The sequence below is a fragment of the Meriones unguiculatus genome, chromosome 11 (genome assembly GCF_030254825.1).
Source record: "Meriones unguiculatus strain TT.TT164.6M chromosome 11, Bangor_MerUng_6.1, whole genome shotgun sequence".
NCBI lineage: Eukaryota > Metazoa > Chordata > Mammalia > Rodentia > Muridae > Meriones > Meriones unguiculatus.
In genome coordinates, this window is record NC_083359.1 from 75,252,037 (window position 1) to 75,272,938 (window position 20,902).

The following is a 20,902-nucleotide window of genomic DNA, read 5'->3' on the forward strand; positions in this document are numbered from 1 at the left end:
TACCATTCCTGTCTCTTCCCCCCACCTTTCTCTCTTTTTACAGGATAAAGAATAAACACAATGTGTTTGGGAGAAGAAAATGGACATTCTCAGTGTCAATGAAAATTGGCTTTGCCTTTTTGGGATTTGCTGGTCTGTGGGGGGACTTATTCCAGGCCTGCCTTTCATACTGTAAGGTGAGGCTTCCGTTGCCAGTGATTGGATGTGTAACCCAGTTTAATCAATCTCATATCGGTGTAGAAAGATTAGCAAAACAATTTGGCTTGATGGCCAATCCACCCTTTGAATAAGCATAAGCAGCAAAAACGCTGACAAAACTGTACATCTTTGTATATCAAACCCTTGTGCCTATCACTTGGTTGGTACCAGAGAGAGCCAAATGGAAAGGGATTTCTCTGCATAGTTTTTCTGAGCCTCAGATTATCCTTTTTGTAAAATGGTGCTTAAAACATAACTCCCACACCCAAGAGTACTTCTTTCAGTGATATATGAGGTGGCCTAATTGGGATAATCTTTTGTACAATTGATGGTGCCTGGACAATGGCTTTCCTGTCTGTAAGGTCCTTCCCTCTTCCTCCTCACTGACCTGAGAGTCCTGTGTGTACTTTGTTGTCTTTGAGGACTTCCTAGGGATATACGGCAAGTCGGGGTCGATTTCCATAGGGCGTGGTGGGAACAATTCTTGGTAGTCTTTAAACCTACCAGAAAGGAGATGGAGAATATCAAACAAGACAAAACCACGGTGCACAAAACATAACAAGGTAGCCTTATTCCAAGTCAGCCCCCGAAGGAGTCAGAGTGGGAATGGCGAGACACTCAAAAGCCCTCCTCTTGCTGTCTCAATTATATAAAGTCAGCCTGTCTTTCCTTCTCCATGCTGTATTCCTCCTCAGTCTGTGTGCTGCATGTGTGTGTGTGCTTGTGTGTGTGTGTATGGGTGTACATGTGTGTGTTTGTGTACGTGTTTATATGTATGTGTTCGTATGTCTATATTTATGTATATGTGTCTGTGTTTGTATGTGGGGTATATGCGTGTTTGTGTGCGTGTGTGTGTGTATGTGTGTATGTGTGTGTGTGTGTGTGTGTATGTGTGTGTTGCCAACACAGGCAGGCAGGATATTTCAGAGTAAGTTTGGTGTTTCTTTTGGAGGAGGGCTCTGGCATACAGCATGAGGACCGGGAGACCTTTGCTTAATGCTGTTTTTCAAAGCCAGGAAGCAACTCCAGGGTGAGCCCCACCTTCCCCGAGCGTGCTTACCACTTTTGATCCAGGGCTCTCATGACGTAATTCTGGAGCATCAGCAGTGTGGTGGTGGTGATGTGACGCATGTGAGCGACTTCTTTGACCAGAGGAGCGTCGCACTGCAGCATTTCTTCTAGATAACCAGAGACAAGGAGGGAGGGGGGAGTCGTTTCTGTCTTTTGCTTGGTGGTTTCACGTGAGAGTCTCGTGACCCTCTGTTTTCACTCTGGTGAAATGCTCACTATAAGCATTCGACAATTTGCAAATATTTTACATGTTATGGGGGATTGTTAGTTTTTGCAGACAAAACACTGTCTTTCTTAGCCCCATTTCAAAGATGAAAGCTTGAAAGAAAATAAAATCTTAAAAAAAATTTCTTTTTAATACTTTTCTGCAGCTGGGGTGAAAACTTTCCATTTAGAAAGAGGCTTAGGAGGAAAGGAGCAAAACGAAATCTTTGGGTGCAGAAGGTGAGTCCAAGATACAGATAGCAATGCTGAGAGCATCACAGCGCTCCTGTGTTCAGAGAGAGTGCGTTTTTTTGTTAAGGAGACTTGAAAAAGCATGGAGGGAGGAGGTGGAGGGCATCTGGGTGCTCCTTTCTCTGTGAGATTCTCAAGCATGATGTAGAGAACTCATTCTGAAACTCAGCAAAAACAGAAACAAAAACAAAAAAAAAAGAGGTCTTATATGTATAATGTATATATGTATATGCATAATGCTAAAAGTATCTCTTACAGCCTAAAAGACTGGAACTTCGGGTGGACCTCACGGCCAGAGTTAATAATGTACCTTGAGGTCACTTAAGGCGTAAGACTGCTACCGCTGTGTCCTTAGGCTGTTTAACCTGCCTTTAAGAGAACGCTGTAACAAGTAACCTTCCTTGCCTTAGAATTCCCATGTAATTAGTTAATTAACAACCAAAGTTAATACACAGCGGCAATCTTACATTATGTACTCTTCCAAGCCCCTGTCCCAAGATGAATGTACGTGTGTGTGTGTGTGTGTGTGCTATGAAAATCATTTGCTGAGTACAGAAAATAGGATCAAATCAGCTTTATAAAATGAATGTCCACCCACAATAATTGTTGGAGCCATGTATGAATATTGCTTGATAGCATTGGTTTGTTATCTGGGTCAGCTGGGATCAGCTGGAACCAGTGACCTCATCCCTTGTAGGACTTTGTTAAAGATTTCTGTACAGTACCTCATTCTTCCTCATGTGCTGCTTTCTTTGCTATTCCATAAGAGAGAGCAGAGCCCTTTGCCATACACAGGACATACATAGTAGCACACCAGACGCAGGGCCGGCATTCAGGCTGACACAGGTTCAGATTCTTACCTCAGACAAAGGATAGTGGAAAGTGCAGAGGAGGGGCAGCGGGGAGTAGAGATTGTCAATCTGGGCTCCCTCTCATTTAAGTTACACCAAGGGGAAGTGCTCTATCATTTCTCATAACTGCATTAATGTGACATTGATGCACTATTGGTGAGTTTACCGTTACTGAATTCCAGCTGCACCTACAAACTGGCAGGCTAAGCTGTGCCATGTCTGTCCACCCTAGCCCATGGCAGGCAGGATCAGGAAGTTTGAGGGTTTAAGGCTAGTCTGGAATATGTGGCAGGAATGTGTTTCAAAACAAAACAAACAAATGAACTAGAGAGACTTGTTACTTTTGAACTTTTCCTGTTTGTGTATTTATATACTTGACTTGGATAAACAAAACAAAACGAAGCAAACAAACAAGTGAGAAAAAAAAAAACACCAAACAAATGAGCTTTTTCTTGCCTATGTAAACTCTGCCCACTCCCCGGTGACAGACAGGAAGCTCAGCCCCCTCTACAGCCTGAAGGGGCACTGTGTTGCACCCCCCCCCCCCCCCGCTTTGCTAGAGTTTTGAGCTAATACTTTACTTGCAACCTCCAGCTAAGATGCACTTCCATGGGCCAAGTTTACCACCCCCTTAGACAGGGAAACAAGACAACATTTATGAATGTTGTCAGACACAGTGTTCTCCACTCAGTTTAACTCTTCACTCTGGGGGTGGACAGACTCGCCCATTTGCTTAAAGCTAGCCTCATGCTCTTCGATTTGATGATTAACTAACTGAAATTCGCATTAAAGTTCAAACAAATCGAATAAGTTAGTTAACTTCAATGCAATTGTACTTTCTTTGTTCAGAAAATGTAGCTATTTATTCCTACCTTACAGGGATTAAGGTTTGATTTCCAACATTCAATGAAATGAATGAGCGTGTATATGAATTTATCTCATGAGTGGCTCCTTTCACCAATATTATGGCTTTGGGCCTACTATTTATTCTCAGCATTTATCCTCACAGGCTCGGTATTGCTCCCATGTGGCTGTTCCCCTCCTCTGCTCACTCTACGGGTTTTTATAGAGTCAGGTTATTTCCCCCACTTTTTCTCCCAAGAAACTGAAGCAAGAATCAGGAGAAAAAGAGACACACCAGGAGGGAGCCTGCCGTGGAAGTAAGTCTTGGTTATATTATCCAAAGCTGACTTGTAACTTTTTTCATTGGACTCCATCAAGACCTTCTGTAAGGCTACCAGGAATTGCAATGGGTTTTCAGCATTCCGTTCTTTGAGGAAATGCCTGAAGTACTCAAGGTGCTGAGTATTTAGGAGGACCTCTGTCATATTCCTGAAAAACAGAGCATGGGATTGTTGGTAGACGGGAAAGGATAATGACCACAGAGACTGTTCTGAGAAAGGAGTGGAGAAGGGCGTGGGTCACAGTGCACCTCTAGGCCTGGGAGGCCTCCTGCTTCTGGAGTGCTGGGATTAAAGGCGCCTGCCATCACCATACCTGGCTGCCCCTTGAATGGAGTTAACTCTAATGTCCTACCCACAGTCCTCTCTTCTTTTCTCTCACAGTCTTTCCTGAGTAGGCTGTAGGTAAATCTCCCTCTGGGGTTTCACCTTTATTGGCACGCTGCAACTGTATCTGTAGTTGCTCTGATCTCCAATTTTAACTGTCCACTTAATCTCATTTTATGACAGTTATTATTCAAAGCTCTCTGTATATAACCAGTTTTGGACCAATTTACCCATCTCCTTTATGGTTGATAATAGCCGTAGGTTTTTGATAGATATCCTTTATCAAGATGAGATAGCTTTTTTCTATGTTCATTTTGAAAGTTTATTTTTTAAATCATGAATACTTAGTGTATGAAACTTTGTATCAATTTAGATAATCATGTAAGTTTTCTACGTCATTTATTTAATATGGCATATGTGGTGGTTAATCTTGGTCATTGAATTGGTTGGATCTGGAATTAACTAAAAGGTAAGCCACTGGACCCTCCTGTGAGAGGTTTTCTTGATCAGACTGTTTGAAGCAGAAAGGCCTATTTCTAATAAACTGGTACTTTTCTTTGTCAGCCCAGGTAAAAGGGAAACAAAATTTTTGGTTTTGCCTACTTGCTTTCACTCTCACTGGCAAATTCATCTATCCAGCTGCTGCTGCATTTCTTTATTGATGTTGAAAATTAGCTTCTTTGGGTTTATAACTAAGTGAGGACCAGTGAGTGACTCTCCAGGAATCCTCCTGGTCTTCAACACCATACTGGGACTTCCTGAGGCACACAGACTCATGAACTGAACAACTACTGGGTTCTCTACCTCTCCAGTATGAGATGGCCATTGCTGGATTACTCCAACTAGACTGTATAAGACAATCTAATAAAAAAAAAATCTCCTTTTAGTATATGCTCATTCTATTGCCTCTGTTATTCTAGAGAAACACAACTAATACAAAATGTTATTTTGATTTTAGCCTAATCTTGTATTCATTAGACAAATTCTAACTGTTTATGCTACATGATGGTTTTGCTGCCATTGCTGTTATTGGATTAGTTTGCTATTCATTAAGGAGCTACGTGTCCATATTCCAAGGGAAGTTAGCAGTCTGTGGTTCTGATGATGCCTCTGTTGGGGGAATCAAGATGATCCTGGCCTCATAGAATAAGGAAGAGCTTCTTCTATTTCCTCAAAGAGCAATTGTAATGTAGGTCTGTTTTCGCTTTAAATATCTACCAGAATTATCCACTGAGACTGCCCATGGTATGCTATATGAAAAAAATTAAATTATTAATCATCTACCACTGCTTTGTTTTGTTTTTGTTTTATTTATTTGTTTGTTTGTTTGTTTTTGAGGCTGGGTCTCTGAAGCCCTGGCTGTCCTGGAAATTGCCTTGTGGACCAGGCTGGCCTTGATTGCCCAGAGATCTGGCCTATCTCCGCCTCCCAAATGCTGGGATTAAAGGTGTGGATCATTATACCTGGCAAGAATACAACTTTTTGATGCTGCTTGAAGGAGACCCAATTTTTATCACTACTTTTTTTGATATTTTGATTTTGTTGTTGTTTCTATAGATTTACCAACACTTTCAACTTGTCTTAGAGTTAGATTTTAGAAATCTGGGCATTTCAAGAAATTTATTACATTAAGTTGTTGAATTTGATCTTTATATTTCCTAAGAATTTCAATGTCTATATGTTTATTTTTTTTTCAATCCTGATTTTTAAGCAAGATTTAAACTGCATTTATTTTCATGTGTTTGTATGCTTGTGTGTCTGTCTTTCTATGTTGAGTGTTTTATGGTCCACACACAGAAGTTAAAGGATCATTGGCTCCTCCTACTGTGTGGGTCCTAGACCTCCAGACTAGATAATATATATGGAGCCATCTTATAATTCCTGGCTCTTTTTTCAGATTAAATCTGCTGATTCTGTCTAGCAAGCTTTTCATCCAGTTGTTACACTTTTCTACCCCAGATCTGGTTGATTTTATAATTTGCCACATTTTTTTTTTAAATCTTCTCTAGTTGGTTAATGATTGCTATCACGTTCCTTCAACTCTTTCTACATAATTTCCTTTACTTTGCTCAAGAGTTTCTTAGATGTTTTGGTAAATCCAAAAAGGAGTAATCTCAGGCCCAGTTTCTTTCTGCTGCCTGCACCATCCATAGGCTGTGTGTCCTGTATTTTTATTTTTTGTAGGACTACCGTAGCAACCCTGGAGTTGGGGTATATCCTCGCTCTTCACTTTCCATTCTCCACAGTAGCTGCTGTTGATGGGTTTTGTTTGCGCTTTTTTTTTCAGTTTGTTTTTCTTTAACTGACTCACTGGGGTAATTCCAGGGAGCATTGCACCCCACAGAGTGTTCTCACAAGATGTCTGCTCTGCTTCTTCTTAAATATTTTAATTATTTAATTTGATTTGAAATTTCATAATAAAAAGGACACACACTTTAAAAAAAAACCTACACATTGAAATTAACCAGATCCAAAGACTATGTATAAAACACAGTCAACTTCTATACAGTTCAAGAATTCAAAACAGAAGCTGTGGAACTTCACATTGCATTTTATACTTTTACTATTGAATATGTCTATGCGATTGTCCGCCACAAAAATTGAAAACATATTTTTAAAGATATATTTATTGTTGCTTTATATGTATGAGTGCTTTTCCTGCTTGTCTGTGTAACATGTATATGCCTGGTGCCTGCAAAGGCCAGAATAAGGTGTTGGAGCTGGTGGCTGTACGCATCATACTGGTGCTAGGAACTGAACTCGGGTACTCGGCAAAAGCAGCAAGCTCTCTTAACCACTGAGCCATCTCTCAAGGCCCCCTTCTTTTCATTTTTAATTATCATTTTAAGGCCTTATTGGAAGCCAAGAGAGATAGCTAACTGGGTCCATCCTTGTTCCACCTGGAGTTCCAAACCCACGTATGATCTCATTCCTATGCAGTGGCGTTCCTATATGCAGTTTAGAAACTCCTCCTAGAGTTTAATTTCTCTTAATTTATGCTCAAAATTTATTTCCTTTTCTGCTATTCTCCCATAAGCATCAGATAAACTTTATCCTAACACCTAAAAGTCAGCTTTATATTTTCCTTAGTTTATGTCTTAGATTAAGGGCAAGAATTGCTGGGTGTGGTGCTGCGAGCCATTAATCCCAGTACTTGAAAGGCAGAGACAGGTAAATATCTGAGTATTCAAAGCCGGCCCAGTCTACACAGTGAGTTCCTGGACAGCCAGGTCCACATAATGAGGCCCCGTCTTGAAAAAATAAAAAAGTAAACAAAAAACAAACAGAAAAGGACAAGAACTATCTTATTGGTACAATATGTATTCTGTTACACCATTATCATTTATATCATTAGAATGGCCAAGACATAGCATATGGTCAATAATAACTCACACTGAGTGAGGGCTAAAGACAACACTTAGAAGAATTGCAACTGTGTTTCTGACCTTAGCAGTGATCTTAAGTCATGGGCTGTACAACTTACATAATTTAGAAAAGTCTTTGATTATTCATGTTCAACTACGTTGGAAATATTTCTGTAGTTTGAATAGAGACCAGTGACTAGTACATCAAGAGAAATAGGATGATTGCCTGTCAGGGAACAGTTTCATTATCCAAGGAGTGGAAGATTTATTGAGAGTGCTTAGAACACACAGAAAAGTCACAACCTCTGACAAATGCTACAGTAGCAAAAGCATTTCTCTGGGCATTTTTTTTCCCCTATCCAAAATATTTTTTCCAAAGATTTGACTGTCTTCTCTATACACTCTTATGTTTTCATAATCTAGAGATGAACTTTTTATGTGGCTGGCAATTAGACAAAGATGGAGTAAAATGAAAAGAGAAAAGAAAGAAGCACATCCAATGCGTAAAGCACTGAAAAGTAGGACAGGGTATTGGTGGTGGCCCCTGGGATGCAGCTTCAGAGCAGGAAATTACAGCAGATGTAATTACAGCCCTTGGAGAACTTTCCATGTCTAAGCGGGACTTGGGTGAAGGGAAGTGGAGAGGAAGACAGGTGCTGCCTCCGTGGGAAACGCGACAGAATCTCCTCCCAGGAGAGATTGAGTCTTAGACTGTTTCGAAAGCAGAGAGACCTGAAATAAGAGACTGGAGGCTGCTAAAGCAGAGTGGGACCTAAAGTCCCTGAGTTCAGGTACATGTGCTGTTTACAGTAATAAAAAATGAGAGGCAGTGTAAATGCCTAGAGAAAGGACAGGATTAAACAAACTATGCTTCAGCTACAATGTGAAGGGTAGTGGACCTCTGCAGGCTAACATAGAAGGCTGTCTGTGACAGTTACAGTTAGCAGGGGGACTCATAACTGGTCAAATTCAGATTTAGTGACTGTTGAGTGTCCTGCCTGAAATGGAACAGCTACATCAACCCTCTCCAAGGCTCAGAGAACACCTCCGAAGAGAAGGCAGAAAGAATGTGGAAGGGAGGGGAGAAGGAGTGCTGTCATTTGGATGTTGTAAATGCACACCCACACACCTGCCCCCCTACCCCAAATATACTTATACCTAAACATGCATATGTATATATATATTTATACATACATACAAATACATGAAAGTTTTTAAAAGTTGTCTGTGACAGTTTAAGTTTTAGAAAGTTATTTTATAAGATATGTTACACAGTATTTTACAAAATAACTTAACATTCAGTGTCTTGTTCATATGCATACGATCTACAGGAGGACTGGCAACCGCCACACAGAAGTCAAAGTCTGTGCCTAGAGATGTTGCTGTCTCCAGATTGCTCCCATCTTACCTTGGTCTCATGGAAGGCTTCCTTAAGACAGACTTTTTAGCATAGGATGTTTTCCTATATGGGGTTCTGAGTCTTGGTTGCCTAATAATTTCCACTGTAATTTCTGAGGAAGACCATAAAGTTAGGTAACAATATTTTTATAAAGAAAGAACAAAAAGGAACATTTATTAGACATTAATCACAACTACTGTGTCAGGCCATTGGACACCTGGACACTGACATCAGGCCAAGGTGTGTTAGATACTTATGTTGGCCATCAGGCCTAGAGCCCACCTTCTTTAGAGACATTGGCCATCAGGCCAGAAGCCACCTTCCTTGGAGATGCTGGCCATCAGGCCTAGATCCCGCCTTCCTGAGGGACTGTTGAGGCCAAGTCCACTGTGCTTCTTGGTACATTACTGAAGATGAGATGCCACCTGCCTTCCAATCTGATTTTTTCATTCAACCATAATGCTGATGGTATTCTGTCTTTGTTGACACATTGGCCCTCCTCTTGGAAGCACTCCTGCTTGTCATTTGAAAGTTTTACTTGGTAACCATTGAAGTTACTGACTGTTGACCTCAACTTAAAGAGGCTCCACTCAACTTCTTGCTTCATCTAAAACCATTTTCTTTCTGAGGATGTGGCTCCCATTACAATGGTATTCTGGCAACTCATACACAATTCAGAACAAATGCCTTGCTCTGTGATGCACTTTAAACAATTATTCTAGGAGATGCATTGAAATGCTTTTGAGAAATAATAGATTCCATGGATCTCAGCGTCATCAAAACCCTTTGAGGGTCTGGGATGTTGTTTGGTTGAGTGCTTGCCTAGCATTCATGAAGCCCTGGGCTCAACCCCTCGCACAGTGTAATGTTCTTGCCTTTAATGCTAGCATTTGCAAAGTGGAGGCAAGAGATCTGAAACTCAAGGCCCTCGTTGGTAACAAAGTTGAGTTTGAGGCTAATCTTCATTACCTAAGACTCTTTAATTTTACAGAAGTAAAACGCTAACTATAAAATCATCAAGGGCAGGCATAGAAACAACTCACTGCTCAAAATCAGAACATGACCTACACAGTTAATGGCTTAAGAGGCGTACTAAATAGAATGAGCACATGCAGGGGCATTTTTTGTGTGGTTTGATAATATTTCTGTGATAGGCAGCATAAAAAAATTGTCAAAAGCCGTTGATATGTACATTGGTTCTAAATAAATGCAACTGAAATGACTGAAAATGAAATTCAGATTGTAGAAGACCTGTTTTAAAAGGACACCAACAAGCTCTCTATAAGCAACAGTCGCCCTAAGACCAAACACTTCCAATGTCGGATTAAAACAAAACATAGTTCAAAGTCATAAATAAACCTATAAGAAATCCAGTTAAAACACAAGAATTAGAAAAAGATGTTTAAAATTGCAAGAGCATGTTGAAATAATAATTTTTAGTGTTTAAGCCACAGCGAACATAAAGCTAAGCTCAGGACTTGAAAAAAATAGAAAAACTTCCTGCGTTATATTTTTCTCAAGATAGCTGGTAATTTTGTAAAGGCAAGAAGCCTAAGAAACTGGATATCCCTTCAAAAAGTAAAGCAAAGAGGAAGACCCTTTACTCTTTGACTGTGGGATGTGACTTGTTCCTCAAGTCTCTGCTTTGGTTCTATCTGGATCGAAAGCCAGGTGAACCCTTTCCCCTCTAGAGTTGCTCCTGTCAGGTCTTTTGTCGGGACAGCTGGAAGGGAAACTAAAACACTCGTAGAAAGCTGATGTCCAGTTAGCGCTTTTGCCCAGATCCCCAGAATATCATCACGGAATCTCATTAAAGGGGGTGCTTAGTAGAAGTAGGATTCAGATGGAGTCCTGCACCAGGAGTGAGAGTAAGAATGACCTATTAGAATTACCTAGAACACTCCTTATCCTTCTAGTCAAGGTGATAAAATCAGAACAAATATTATATCCTAAAATAATGACTGACACTCTTAAATAAACCCTTAAAACTTAAGTTATGGCCTTGTACTCTTTGTTTTAATGATTTATTTATTTTTATTTCCATGAAGGAGTGTTTTTCATGAATGGATGTATGTGCACCGTGTGTGTCCAGTCCCATAGAGGCCAGAAGGAGGTGTCAGAGCTGCTGGAACTGGAGTTACAGTTGTGAGAGGCTGTAAGGGTGCTGGGAATGAAATCCAGGTCCTCTGCAAGAACAGCAAGTGCTCTTAACCCCTCAACCATCTCTCCACTCCTGGCTTCATATTCTTAACCATTAAATTATAAATCATTAGGATTAAAATCAAGAACAAGGTGGATAAATGCTAGCATCAAAAGGAGGAATGAGCCACAGTGACCTGGTGGGATACCAGATCCCTGGCTGAGTGAGAACAAGTTTCCTATAGGAGGCTTTCCCACACTGAACTCAGAAGCCCAACCAAGGTGAACAGAGGACCTACAGGAAGAAGGGCCACTCAGCTGGAGAATTCAGACCTGAAGCAGATAGAGGGGGACATCACAAAAAGTTGGCCCAGGGTGAGGAGCCCAAGAGGACTGAGAAAGAATATCCATTTTCCATAAAGGAAAGCTAACAAGCCAGCATGGGCCAACATTCTACCTAAGCCAAGAAACTTAGGTAGAATGAAAATGGCTCTGCTTAGGTGTGTGTCTGCATGGAATGTCAGGCCTGAGCTGACTGAGGCATCCATGTTAAGGGGTCATTGCACGTGGGGTAAGAGAGTCCAAGCAAAGTGAAGAGAGAACCCATACAGGGAATGGACAAGGCCCCTAACAAGGACCAGGAATATGTTCCCATGAAGGGATAGCCAGGTTGAGGGTGGTAGTCAGAGCCTAAGTGACAGGAAGAGTGACTGCATGCCATGATGGCCTGCCATGTATTATTTGACGTGGAGAGCCAGAAAGACCCAAGACTTTCTCAGAGGCCTTCATGAAAGGACAAAGGCTGGTCCTAGGCTGGAGCCAGTGCCTTGTAAGAGCCAAGGTTGTGGTTTCTGCAGACCCAATTCTTGCCCCTGGACTGTGGTCCTCCCACTTGACACCTCACTATTCAGGCCCTTTGTTCCTGCTGGTTCAGGTCAGTGAGAGAGAGCAGGATGAGGAAAGCTTCCCTTCAGAGGATTAGCCTGAAGGTTGCTGTGTTCTAGCAAAGTATGGAGTTATTCATGCATGAAGGTTCTGGTGCAAAGCACAGAAGACCAGGGGAGAAGGGCGTTTGTGAGAGCAAAGGGATGTTGGTGAAGAAGACAGATCCTGTTCCATGACAGGATTATAAAAAAATAAGACAATAGGAATCAGGTTTCTCATTATCAGAGAAGAAAAGAACAGATATGGAAAAGGAGAAAACTAGGATGAGTCCAACATTTGGGGATACGAGGGTGAAGGGACAATTTTCTTGCAGCTATTTGGGACTCCTCAGCCCAATGTTGACGATACATCATCAAGTGAAACAGCAACAGCCAGAGAACTCATGACAATATGGATGTCATATACAATAGGGACAAGAGTCTAGGTATTTCTACCCTGACTGGTAGGCTCCCCAAGACCAGCAGAGGTGCCAGCTGAGCGGGAAGGGGGTCCAGCTTGGGGAGCAGAGGGAGGGGAGAAGCCTTCCTCTCCATGTACATTGCAATGGTGCACTTTCCTTTCTAGAGTAAGTTCTTCAAGAAACCAACCCAATCTCTGGAGAGGCTGCTTCAAGATATGATGGGCTTTCTATTACAGGCAAGTGGTTATACATGGTGCTGCTTGCATCTTCCCTTTAGGGCCAACACATTCTTTCTTCTAGCAGTGTTGGCTATTAATAGTTCACTGCTCCTTCTGTTACCAGAACCAAAGGAAACAGAATGACTCAGTTTTGTCTGTGCCCCCAACCCTGTGCCCCAGAGGTAAACCCATTCTGTGTGGGTCAATGTGGCAATACAAAAGTCCCTGTCCTCAGTGAGGGACAACTCTAAAGATCCATTCTAACTTCTGAGTTTCCCATGGTATGTGGAGAGTTCTGCTGTCTAAGCCTCAATGCTTTCCTCACTCAAAGAATCCATCCTAGCATTCTTCCACAAATCCCTGTCACCAAAACAAAAAGAAAAAAAAAATCTTTAGCTCCGGGAAACTTGCCAGAAGATGAAGCCACATTGTTTAAAATGTCTATTAAATAATAACGAAGAAATGAATTATTTCATTTGTTACCATCTCCAATGATTTATAATTGCCTTTAGTTTGCATTTCACCCTCTAGGACTTGGTAGGCATGGGAGGAAACACACTATCATTACCCCTGGGGGATTACCTCCTCACAAGCAAGATATGGGTGCTCTTTTGGCTTAGACATCTAGAGTTTGTGCATTCTTAGACTTGAAAACCATAAACGAAAACCCATTTGCCTTAGCTCTAACCTTAAATACTTGCCTTTCTGAGGGGCTCTTTCACAGTATATTTTGTAGTCCTCACTGATCTTTTCTATGGCCAACTTTGGATTCTTAAGGGAGAGCTCCTCAAAGGTCATTTTATTTATATCTGTGAAGGAAAAACAGAGACAGAGCTTAGCTGTCCATTCGGAGGTTCATTATCCAGTCTTTTTTAAAGAGATTGCCTTTAAAGGAGTATTTCAATCAGACAATAGTGTTTAAAGAATATAAATGTTCTAAGTTAAATTAGAACCAAGAAAACATAGACTCCTCTCCATTCTAGACCGAGTGGGTTTCCCTTTCTCTGCTGGTACAGAGATGCTATTGAAAGAACTATTGTTAATTCAATATAAGAGGTAGCTCACTCAGCCAAATGCTTCTTGATCCCTTAAAAACAATCATCTCTTGAAAGAAGGAGATGCAAATGATTTTCAAATATTTTGCTATTGCTTTAAATTTTTTTTCATACGTGGCAAATAATTTGTTAGGATTTTCCTTTTTGTGTGTGAATTAGTTTCAGAACTAGCAGCTCATATACCCAGATGATATGGGGTTTTTGAGAATGACAAGACTTTTCATGGTCAGGTTGTGCATGACTCAAGGGCCTAAGATGATTGGTATTGAACAGCCATCCAAGATCAACCTGGATTAATGGCTTGTTGTTTCCTGCCAATGAAAGTTAAAGGCACAGAAGTAAGCAAAGCAGAATAAAGCTTTATCTATCTATCTATCTATCTATTGAGACAGGGTTTGTGTGTGTGCGAGCGTGTGTGCTTGCGTGTGTGTGTGTGTGTGTGTGTGTGTGTGTGTGTGTGTGTGTAGCCATCGCTGTCCCCGAACTAGCTTCGTAGATTAGGCTGGCCTCGAACTTGCACCTGTCTCTGGTTCCTGAGTGCTAGGATTAAGGGAATGTTCCACCACTGCCTGGCTACAATAAGGCTTTATTAAAAGAAAGTAAAGCATTGGAGAAATGTGAGTGGAAACTTCTGAGTGTGAGAGAGGGGTTCTTAAGAGTGAGGAAACTTAGATTTTTCTCTGTCCAAGGCTTTTGTAGGACAATAACAGAAACTGAGCAAAGGCTGAGGTAATCTCTATTGAGATTGTTTAGTTCTCTGGGCTATCCTGGACTGTGCCAGCAGAGGGCCCACAAGCCCTTATGTATATATGTGCCCCTGCCCCAACCAGGGAGATAGTTATGCTTGGGCCATGTGCCTCTCATTCAGTTAGGGATGGTTGACACCTCCTTAACCATCTCTGACTCTGGCTTTCTTAGCTATTGACCTTGGCTCTCTGCTAGCTGTTGGTCACTTGGTCAAGTTCCATCACTCTCAAAAGCCCTACATCATCCTGGTATGTGAGCAGCTAGTTCTGAAATGAACTCACAAAAAGTTAAAATCCCAAACAAGAAATGTCTTAACAAATTATTTGATATATATATATATATATCAATATATCTATATCTATATATATAAATTATATATATAAACTTGAAGCAAGAGTAAGTCCTACCTCTGACCTGGCAGGTGTCTTGCTATTGATTACACTGAGATCTGGCTTCATTAATTCTTGACCCTGCTGGACACTAGTTACTAGCTGGTGCAGCTACTGTAACCTTGCAGGTTGTCTCAAATGCTGTCAACATTCTAAGCTCTCTTTGTTCTTACAGCTACCGAGAAGCAGCTGCAGCTCTCTTGGTAATATATAACCTTTGGTAGTATATAACCTTTGTATATAGAATGGTCTGGGGTCTCTTCCTGACATCGGAGCAGGTTCCTTAGGATCCAGCCTTACAGCTTAGCTTATTGCAATCAACTCCATCAGGAGCACTGTGTTGAAAGCATGGGTATGTAATAAGCAACAGTGCCTAACATGGGTCTTCCAATGAGAAAGGGTATCTTGTAAGCTAGCCAGTCAGTCTGCCATCACTAGTCTAAGCTTCTTAAAGCCATTGAGTTCTTATCAAGTCCATTGGCCATCTCATACCTAACTGCAAGCACCTTTGTCTCTTATCCGTAGTGATCCTGGCTTCACTGTTTAAATCTCATATGCCCACACCTGCCGGGTTTTTGTTTTTTTTTGTTTTGTTTTGTTTTGTTTGTTTTGTACTGTCGAGTATGTGTAAAACTTGTAGGTTTTGATATGATCCTTTCCCCTTACTATCTACTGTGAAATAACTCACACCTCAAAGATACCATCGATAATTGCAGATTTTTTTTCTTTGGCAGTAGATTTTCTTTTCCTTTTCTAGAAGCAGCCACCTGTTATTTCTAGCAACATGCGGCGAACTGAGAAGGGGCAAGTTCGCAGTCACAATATGGTGAGACGATATGGCTACACTAGCAAGAGCAGTGATGATATTCTGGCCAACAGAAGCAGGAAGCAGCATTTTGCCTTGCTGGTGTGGAGCTCTTGGGTTTAGAAGTCAAGCTGCAGCTGAAGGCAGTGACACCCACCCGTGATCCCAGTACTCAGGGAGGCAGAGGCAGGCAGATTGGATGGATGTGTGTCTGAAGCCAGCCTGGTCTACAAAGTGAGTCAAGGGTGGCCACAGCTACACAGAGAAACCCTGTTTCAAAAATAAAAATAAAAATAAAAATAAAAATAAAAATAAAAATAAAAATAAAAATAAAAATAAAAAGGACTATATTTGCTTGTGTAGAGTTCGTGCGGAACTCCCCAGGTCATCCAGAATGGCCACATGGCTGTAGTCTGCAAGGAAACCCGTGGCAAAATTAGAGACTGATCTATGGACCTGTGGACCTGTGCAAGACCTGTGGTGACCGGGAACACCAGATGTGAGGCACGGAATGTCCGGTGCTAATGGTGGCGATGGCTTCGGTGGGCAGAAGTTGTCCAGAGCCAGTAGGGATCACAGTCAGTTTGCCTGGGTTCAGATTCTGATGGTCATTTTCAGGGTGACCATGAAGGCAGCCTCACCTGGGTGTTGGTTATTAGTTATTCAGAACTTATTTGATGTGTCCTTTTGAAGATCAAACAAGGTAATCTTTGCAGTGCGGAGTGCTGATTCATAATAAATGATGGCTGATAAAAATAAGTTTTCTATTGTCTAGTCCCCTGAGTGTAATGATTAAAAGAAAAAGAAAAAGTGCTTACCCTTACCTTCTAAGAACACTGGAGCCATCAGTTCCACCTGGAGGGACCCTCCTTGCTGCAGGTTCTCGGTCGCCACCCTTGGCCACTGCATAGACTCCATTTCCTGCATGTTAGCCAAGCCCTGACTCAGTGACAGAGACTCCTGAATCCTTTTATAAAGGAGAATATACTCCTCTTCGCTTGTGGCTTCTCTCTTGTGCCATCGGGCTTTGATGAACCGTGTTTGAGTCTGAGAGGAGTTGGGAGCAGGAGGGAGAGACAACATGGTTGCTGGGATCAGCCAGAAGCAGGAGTGGCGTGGGGACTCAGTCTTCCACATACCCTGGCCACAGAGACTTTGCCTGACAGTCTTTAGAGCTGCTGCTCCTTTATACGCCCTGCCTCACCCCCCATAATCCAACTCATTTCCTCTGAGAACTCTACATGAATGTAACTTCCTTAGAGTTAGATACCTTTCGAGTCTTTTTCCTTTAATATATATTAAAGGAAAATATATATGTTTTAATATAGATTAAATCTCTTTCTCTGCGTGTATGTGACTGTGTGTGAGTGTGTGTGAGCGTGGGCACATGCATGTTTGGGTGTGGAGGCCAGAAGAAGGCCTCAGAACCTTCAGAGCTATAGTTAAACACAATCATGGGTTATCCAGTGTGGGTGTTAGAAACCGGAGCCCTCTGGAAGTCCAGCAAGCACTCTGAACCTCTGAGCCATCCCTCTGAGCCCTTAGGTTTCTGTTCTTCAGAACATCAGGGATCATGTCCATCTCCAGTTGTCTTCAGGAAAAAGTCTTAATTGCATTTACTTTAAGCCTCTAAAACAGAAGCACCTCCCCATCCCTCCTGAGCCCTACACAACCCAAAGCCCCTCCTACTGTGAAAATGAGAAACCAGTAGTCCTCTTCATTCAGGAATTCATCAAACCAGGGGCTGAGCACCTGAAATCCAAACACAGAGACAAGCCCTCAGCCGGCTGTGTCTCTTCAGTTCCTGGCCACGCCACATAATAGGTGACTGTTGCCTCTCCACACAGCAGGGTGACTGTGGCCACCCCACACTCTGATGTCTCACAGTGGGAGATCTAGCGAGGTGGCAAACGTCAGCCACAACAGCAAGTGGGCAGCCCCTCCCCCGTTTTAACTATAGCAGCTCTCGTGGCCTCTCTGTAAGCATTAGAAAATGGCGATGAATACGCATTGAAAGGGCAGAGTAACTCAGAGCATGAAAGTGCCTTCCCAAAGCTCTAGCTTGGATTCTCCAAATGGCTTTCAAAACCAACCGTCTCTGCTCTCACACCTCCCACTTGGAGACCTCTCTCGATTGAAAGTGCTGCTTCACACCTTAGGACAAACAAAACCTGAGCTACATTTATTTATCCATATTCTTCCTTCACTTGACAAATATTTTCCATGTGTCTCCCATGTACCAGGCACTGTGCAAATTGCTGGCCCCAGACCGGTTCCAAGGAGCTCACCTCCCAAGCAGGGTGAGCAGCAGTGTGGGTATATGTATGACAGACATGCAGACAGAGTTCTCTGGGAAGAGGGAGAAGAGAACTGTTGTATCTGATTGAGCCAGGAAAACCCAAGAGGGTTTTCTTTCTAAAGGGTTTCCCTATCTAAAGGGAAGAAAAACTCAAATTTGCACCTTTCAGGATAAGAAAGAGCTTGCCAGAGGGAAGCCAAAGAAAGGGCATTCCGGGCAGCAGGAAGGGCTTAGGCAAAGGCATAGAGTGGAGAAAGGGCTTGATGGAGGATGATGGGTACTCTCTGAAATGCTTCTCTTCTGAAGAAGACCCAGTAGGGAGGTAGAGGCACGTGGCTGAAGCCATGCCGTAACCTCTGTGAGCTCCAGGTCTGGTCAAAAAATAAATAAACCCCAGGAGTGGGGTCCTGTGGGCTAACCTCAAGGGAAGAAAGTTCCTGAGAGCAAGCAGGCAGCATAGGTATATCTGTTCCCTACAGCTCTCGACTGTGGGTGTGAGGCTTTAAGTCCCCATCGTGACTTTCTCAAAATAGTGAGCTGCAACCTAAAACTGTAAGCCAAATTAAACGTTTGCCTCCTGTGCTGCCTTCTGTCAGCAACAGAAAGGAAATTTGAATGAGAGGCCCCTGATTGGCAATGCCTAGTGTTGAGTACTTAAGTTTTCCTTCAGGAGGGTACCATGAGTTTCGTGGTTTGGGGAGGCTGCGCATGAGGATGGAGTGAAAAAGAATGTGAGGTGGATATCAAGCCACATGCTCATCCACTCTTTGGAGTTTGACTGTTTCCAAGAAGCCACAAAGATTTTTACCTTAGAAGATTAACCATACCTCCAGTGTAGGAAGGTTTCTGTGGATAACTCTTCCTTTAACAAAGTGAGTATAGATAGATGATCAGACACTGTTTTTGCTCAGTCTTGACCTAATCTGCCAGATGCTAACTCATTTTTTTGAGACATGACCTACCTTGCAGATCTCTTTCTGGGCTTTGGGGATCCAGGGGTTGATATCCCCAAATGGCAGACACTTTTTCAGGCCTTGAAGGGTCTGAGATTTGAGTGGTAAGCATGGCCCGATCTGCTCATCCAAGTAGAGCTCGCAGATTCTGTTACCAAGCATGTGACGAAAGAGTGCATTCCCGTTCCTCCTGTTATTCATCAGAACATTGAGGAAGTGCTGCAGATCCTGCCAGAGGTCCAGCAGCTGGACCTCCACCTTCAGATTCATTTTCTTCAGGTGATGCCGGAAGGGACTCCCTGCACAGGTATCAGCACTCAGGGCCCAGTGAGTGTACCCAAAGGACAGGCTTCGTTTGAAGGACTTTTTGACTGTCATTGGGGCAGTGTAGTTAACAATGGGAGTGGAAGTTCTCAGGTGGTTGGAGATCCGTGACTCAAAGAGGCCCTCCATGTGGAGCTGGATCTTGGATTTCTTCTTCCCAGTGAGTTTCTTGGTGACCTGAGTACCCCTGTTCAGGTCAACTATTGTGTCCTTTGAAGAATCTCCTCCTAGGAAAGCTTTTTGTAAAACGACCTTTTCTGGAAGACTCTTCTCTTCTGGGACTTTAGCGGAGGCTTCTGGCTTGGAGTCCATTTCCAGAGGCCATAAGATAGGATCAATCAATTGCCACATCTTCTTCTTGGCCTTCCTGCTTGAGTACTTCTTTTGGGAGCGGTGGGATTTCTTGATGCTCATATGTAGAGGGAGCCCTCCTTCATGTGAGCAGCAAACACTGCACAAGCGAGTCTCGTATTCCTGCATCAGGCCCTGGCATGCTTCCTCGCTAGTCATTTCCATCTTGGCATGGTTGTAAAAGTTGGGGAGCCAGTAGCTCTGGATTTTAAACAGAGCCACTTTCTGCATGTGGCTTAGGACATCCCTTCTGGTAGTAGACTGATTGGGATGCCAGATGGAGAGGTTCAGGAGGGACTCTGAAAGAATAGGGAGAGATAAAGGATGAGAAGGAAGTAGAGAAGGCCATGATGATGGGGTGGGGGTGGGGGGTTGGAGATTTCCTGAATGTCTTTGTGGATAGCATGTTGCTAGTTCTGGGTGAAATGCTAGGGGCAGAAGCAGGTAGAACATAGTCGCATGCCTTTGATATCTTCTTAGTACACAGTAACTGCTTTTCTCTCATTACTTTTTTCCTCCCCACGGACACAACACATTTTGTGATATTTCATGAGCATATTTTATAATGTATTATAAACAAAAGCAAAAGATACAAGAAAATGTGATGAAAATGAGATTATGCAAATGTGGCTGGGGCTCATGATTTTAAACAGTAGCCAAAAACTTTCGAATTGATAATTCCAAGGAGTCAAATCCCTCAAATAACAGCCAGCTATTGCTAGCCCTGGATTTAATGGTAGCAATTTCTATAAGCGTCTGTGCTTACTATGTAGCCAAGATGACCTTGAATTTCCAATCCTCCCTGTTCAGCCTGCCAAGTCCTGAGATTACAGGTATATGCAACCATAACCAGATAATGTCATCAGTTTTTAATTATTTTAGGAATAAGAAAACTATGACTAGTTTCAGATAGTACATCTCCTAGAACACAGTGCTATTTGGTTCAGAGTGCCTCTTCATTTTTAAATCAAACTAATAAGGATCAACCCAATAATCTAGAAAAAGTTTAGACACTGTCTCAGGTAGTAGGCCAAACAGTAAATATTTTAGGCTCTGTGAGCCACAATTAATTTCTGTTGAACTGTTTCAAAATCAAGAACATTCTTTGCTTGCAAAGGTCACAGGTCCTGCCTTGGGCCCATTGCCTGTATGTTCTAGACAATCTCATTTACATAAAAATGTAACAAAGCTATGCAGACTCAGGAGATACCATGATTTCCCAGTTATCCTCTCCCAGTTCTCATTCTCTTCTTCCAGCCAACCTCTGCTGGCCAGCCGTACCTCAGGAAGACACAAGCGCACCCTCAACATGGCCGCTGTCCTTCAACCCCTTCTCTGTTATAGGCTATGATTTCCACTCACACCCCTGACACTGAGCAGACGGAGAAGGTAACGCAGCATGGAAAGCGAAAGATGGGGCTCTCCAGAT

The 20,902-nt window shown here is 42.4% G+C and overlaps 1 protein-coding gene across 1 annotated transcript in view; it reads right to left on the reverse strand.

Annotated features, from left to right (window-relative positions):
- Rgsl1 (regulator of G protein signaling like 1) overlaps window positions 1-20,902 on the reverse strand; it is a 54,890-nt gene that overhangs the window by 13,154 nt on the left and 20,834 nt on the right. Inside the window, exons 7-14 of the mRNA XM_060365088.1 lie at window positions 18,808-19,772; window positions 17,236-17,298; window positions 16,371-16,593; window positions 13,252-13,359; window positions 8,858-8,960; window positions 3,715-3,908; window positions 1,259-1,376; window positions 587-698 (exon numbers count right to left, since the gene is read on the reverse strand). Of these exons, the coding sequence (XP_060221071.1) occupies window positions 587-698; window positions 1,259-1,376; window positions 3,715-3,908; window positions 8,858-8,960; window positions 13,252-13,359; window positions 16,371-16,593; window positions 17,236-17,298; window positions 18,808-19,772 (1,886 nt within the window). The remainder of the gene's footprint in view (window positions 1-586; window positions 699-1,258; window positions 1,377-3,714; window positions 3,909-8,857; window positions 8,961-13,251; window positions 13,360-16,370; window positions 16,594-17,235; window positions 17,299-18,807; window positions 19,773-20,902) is intronic.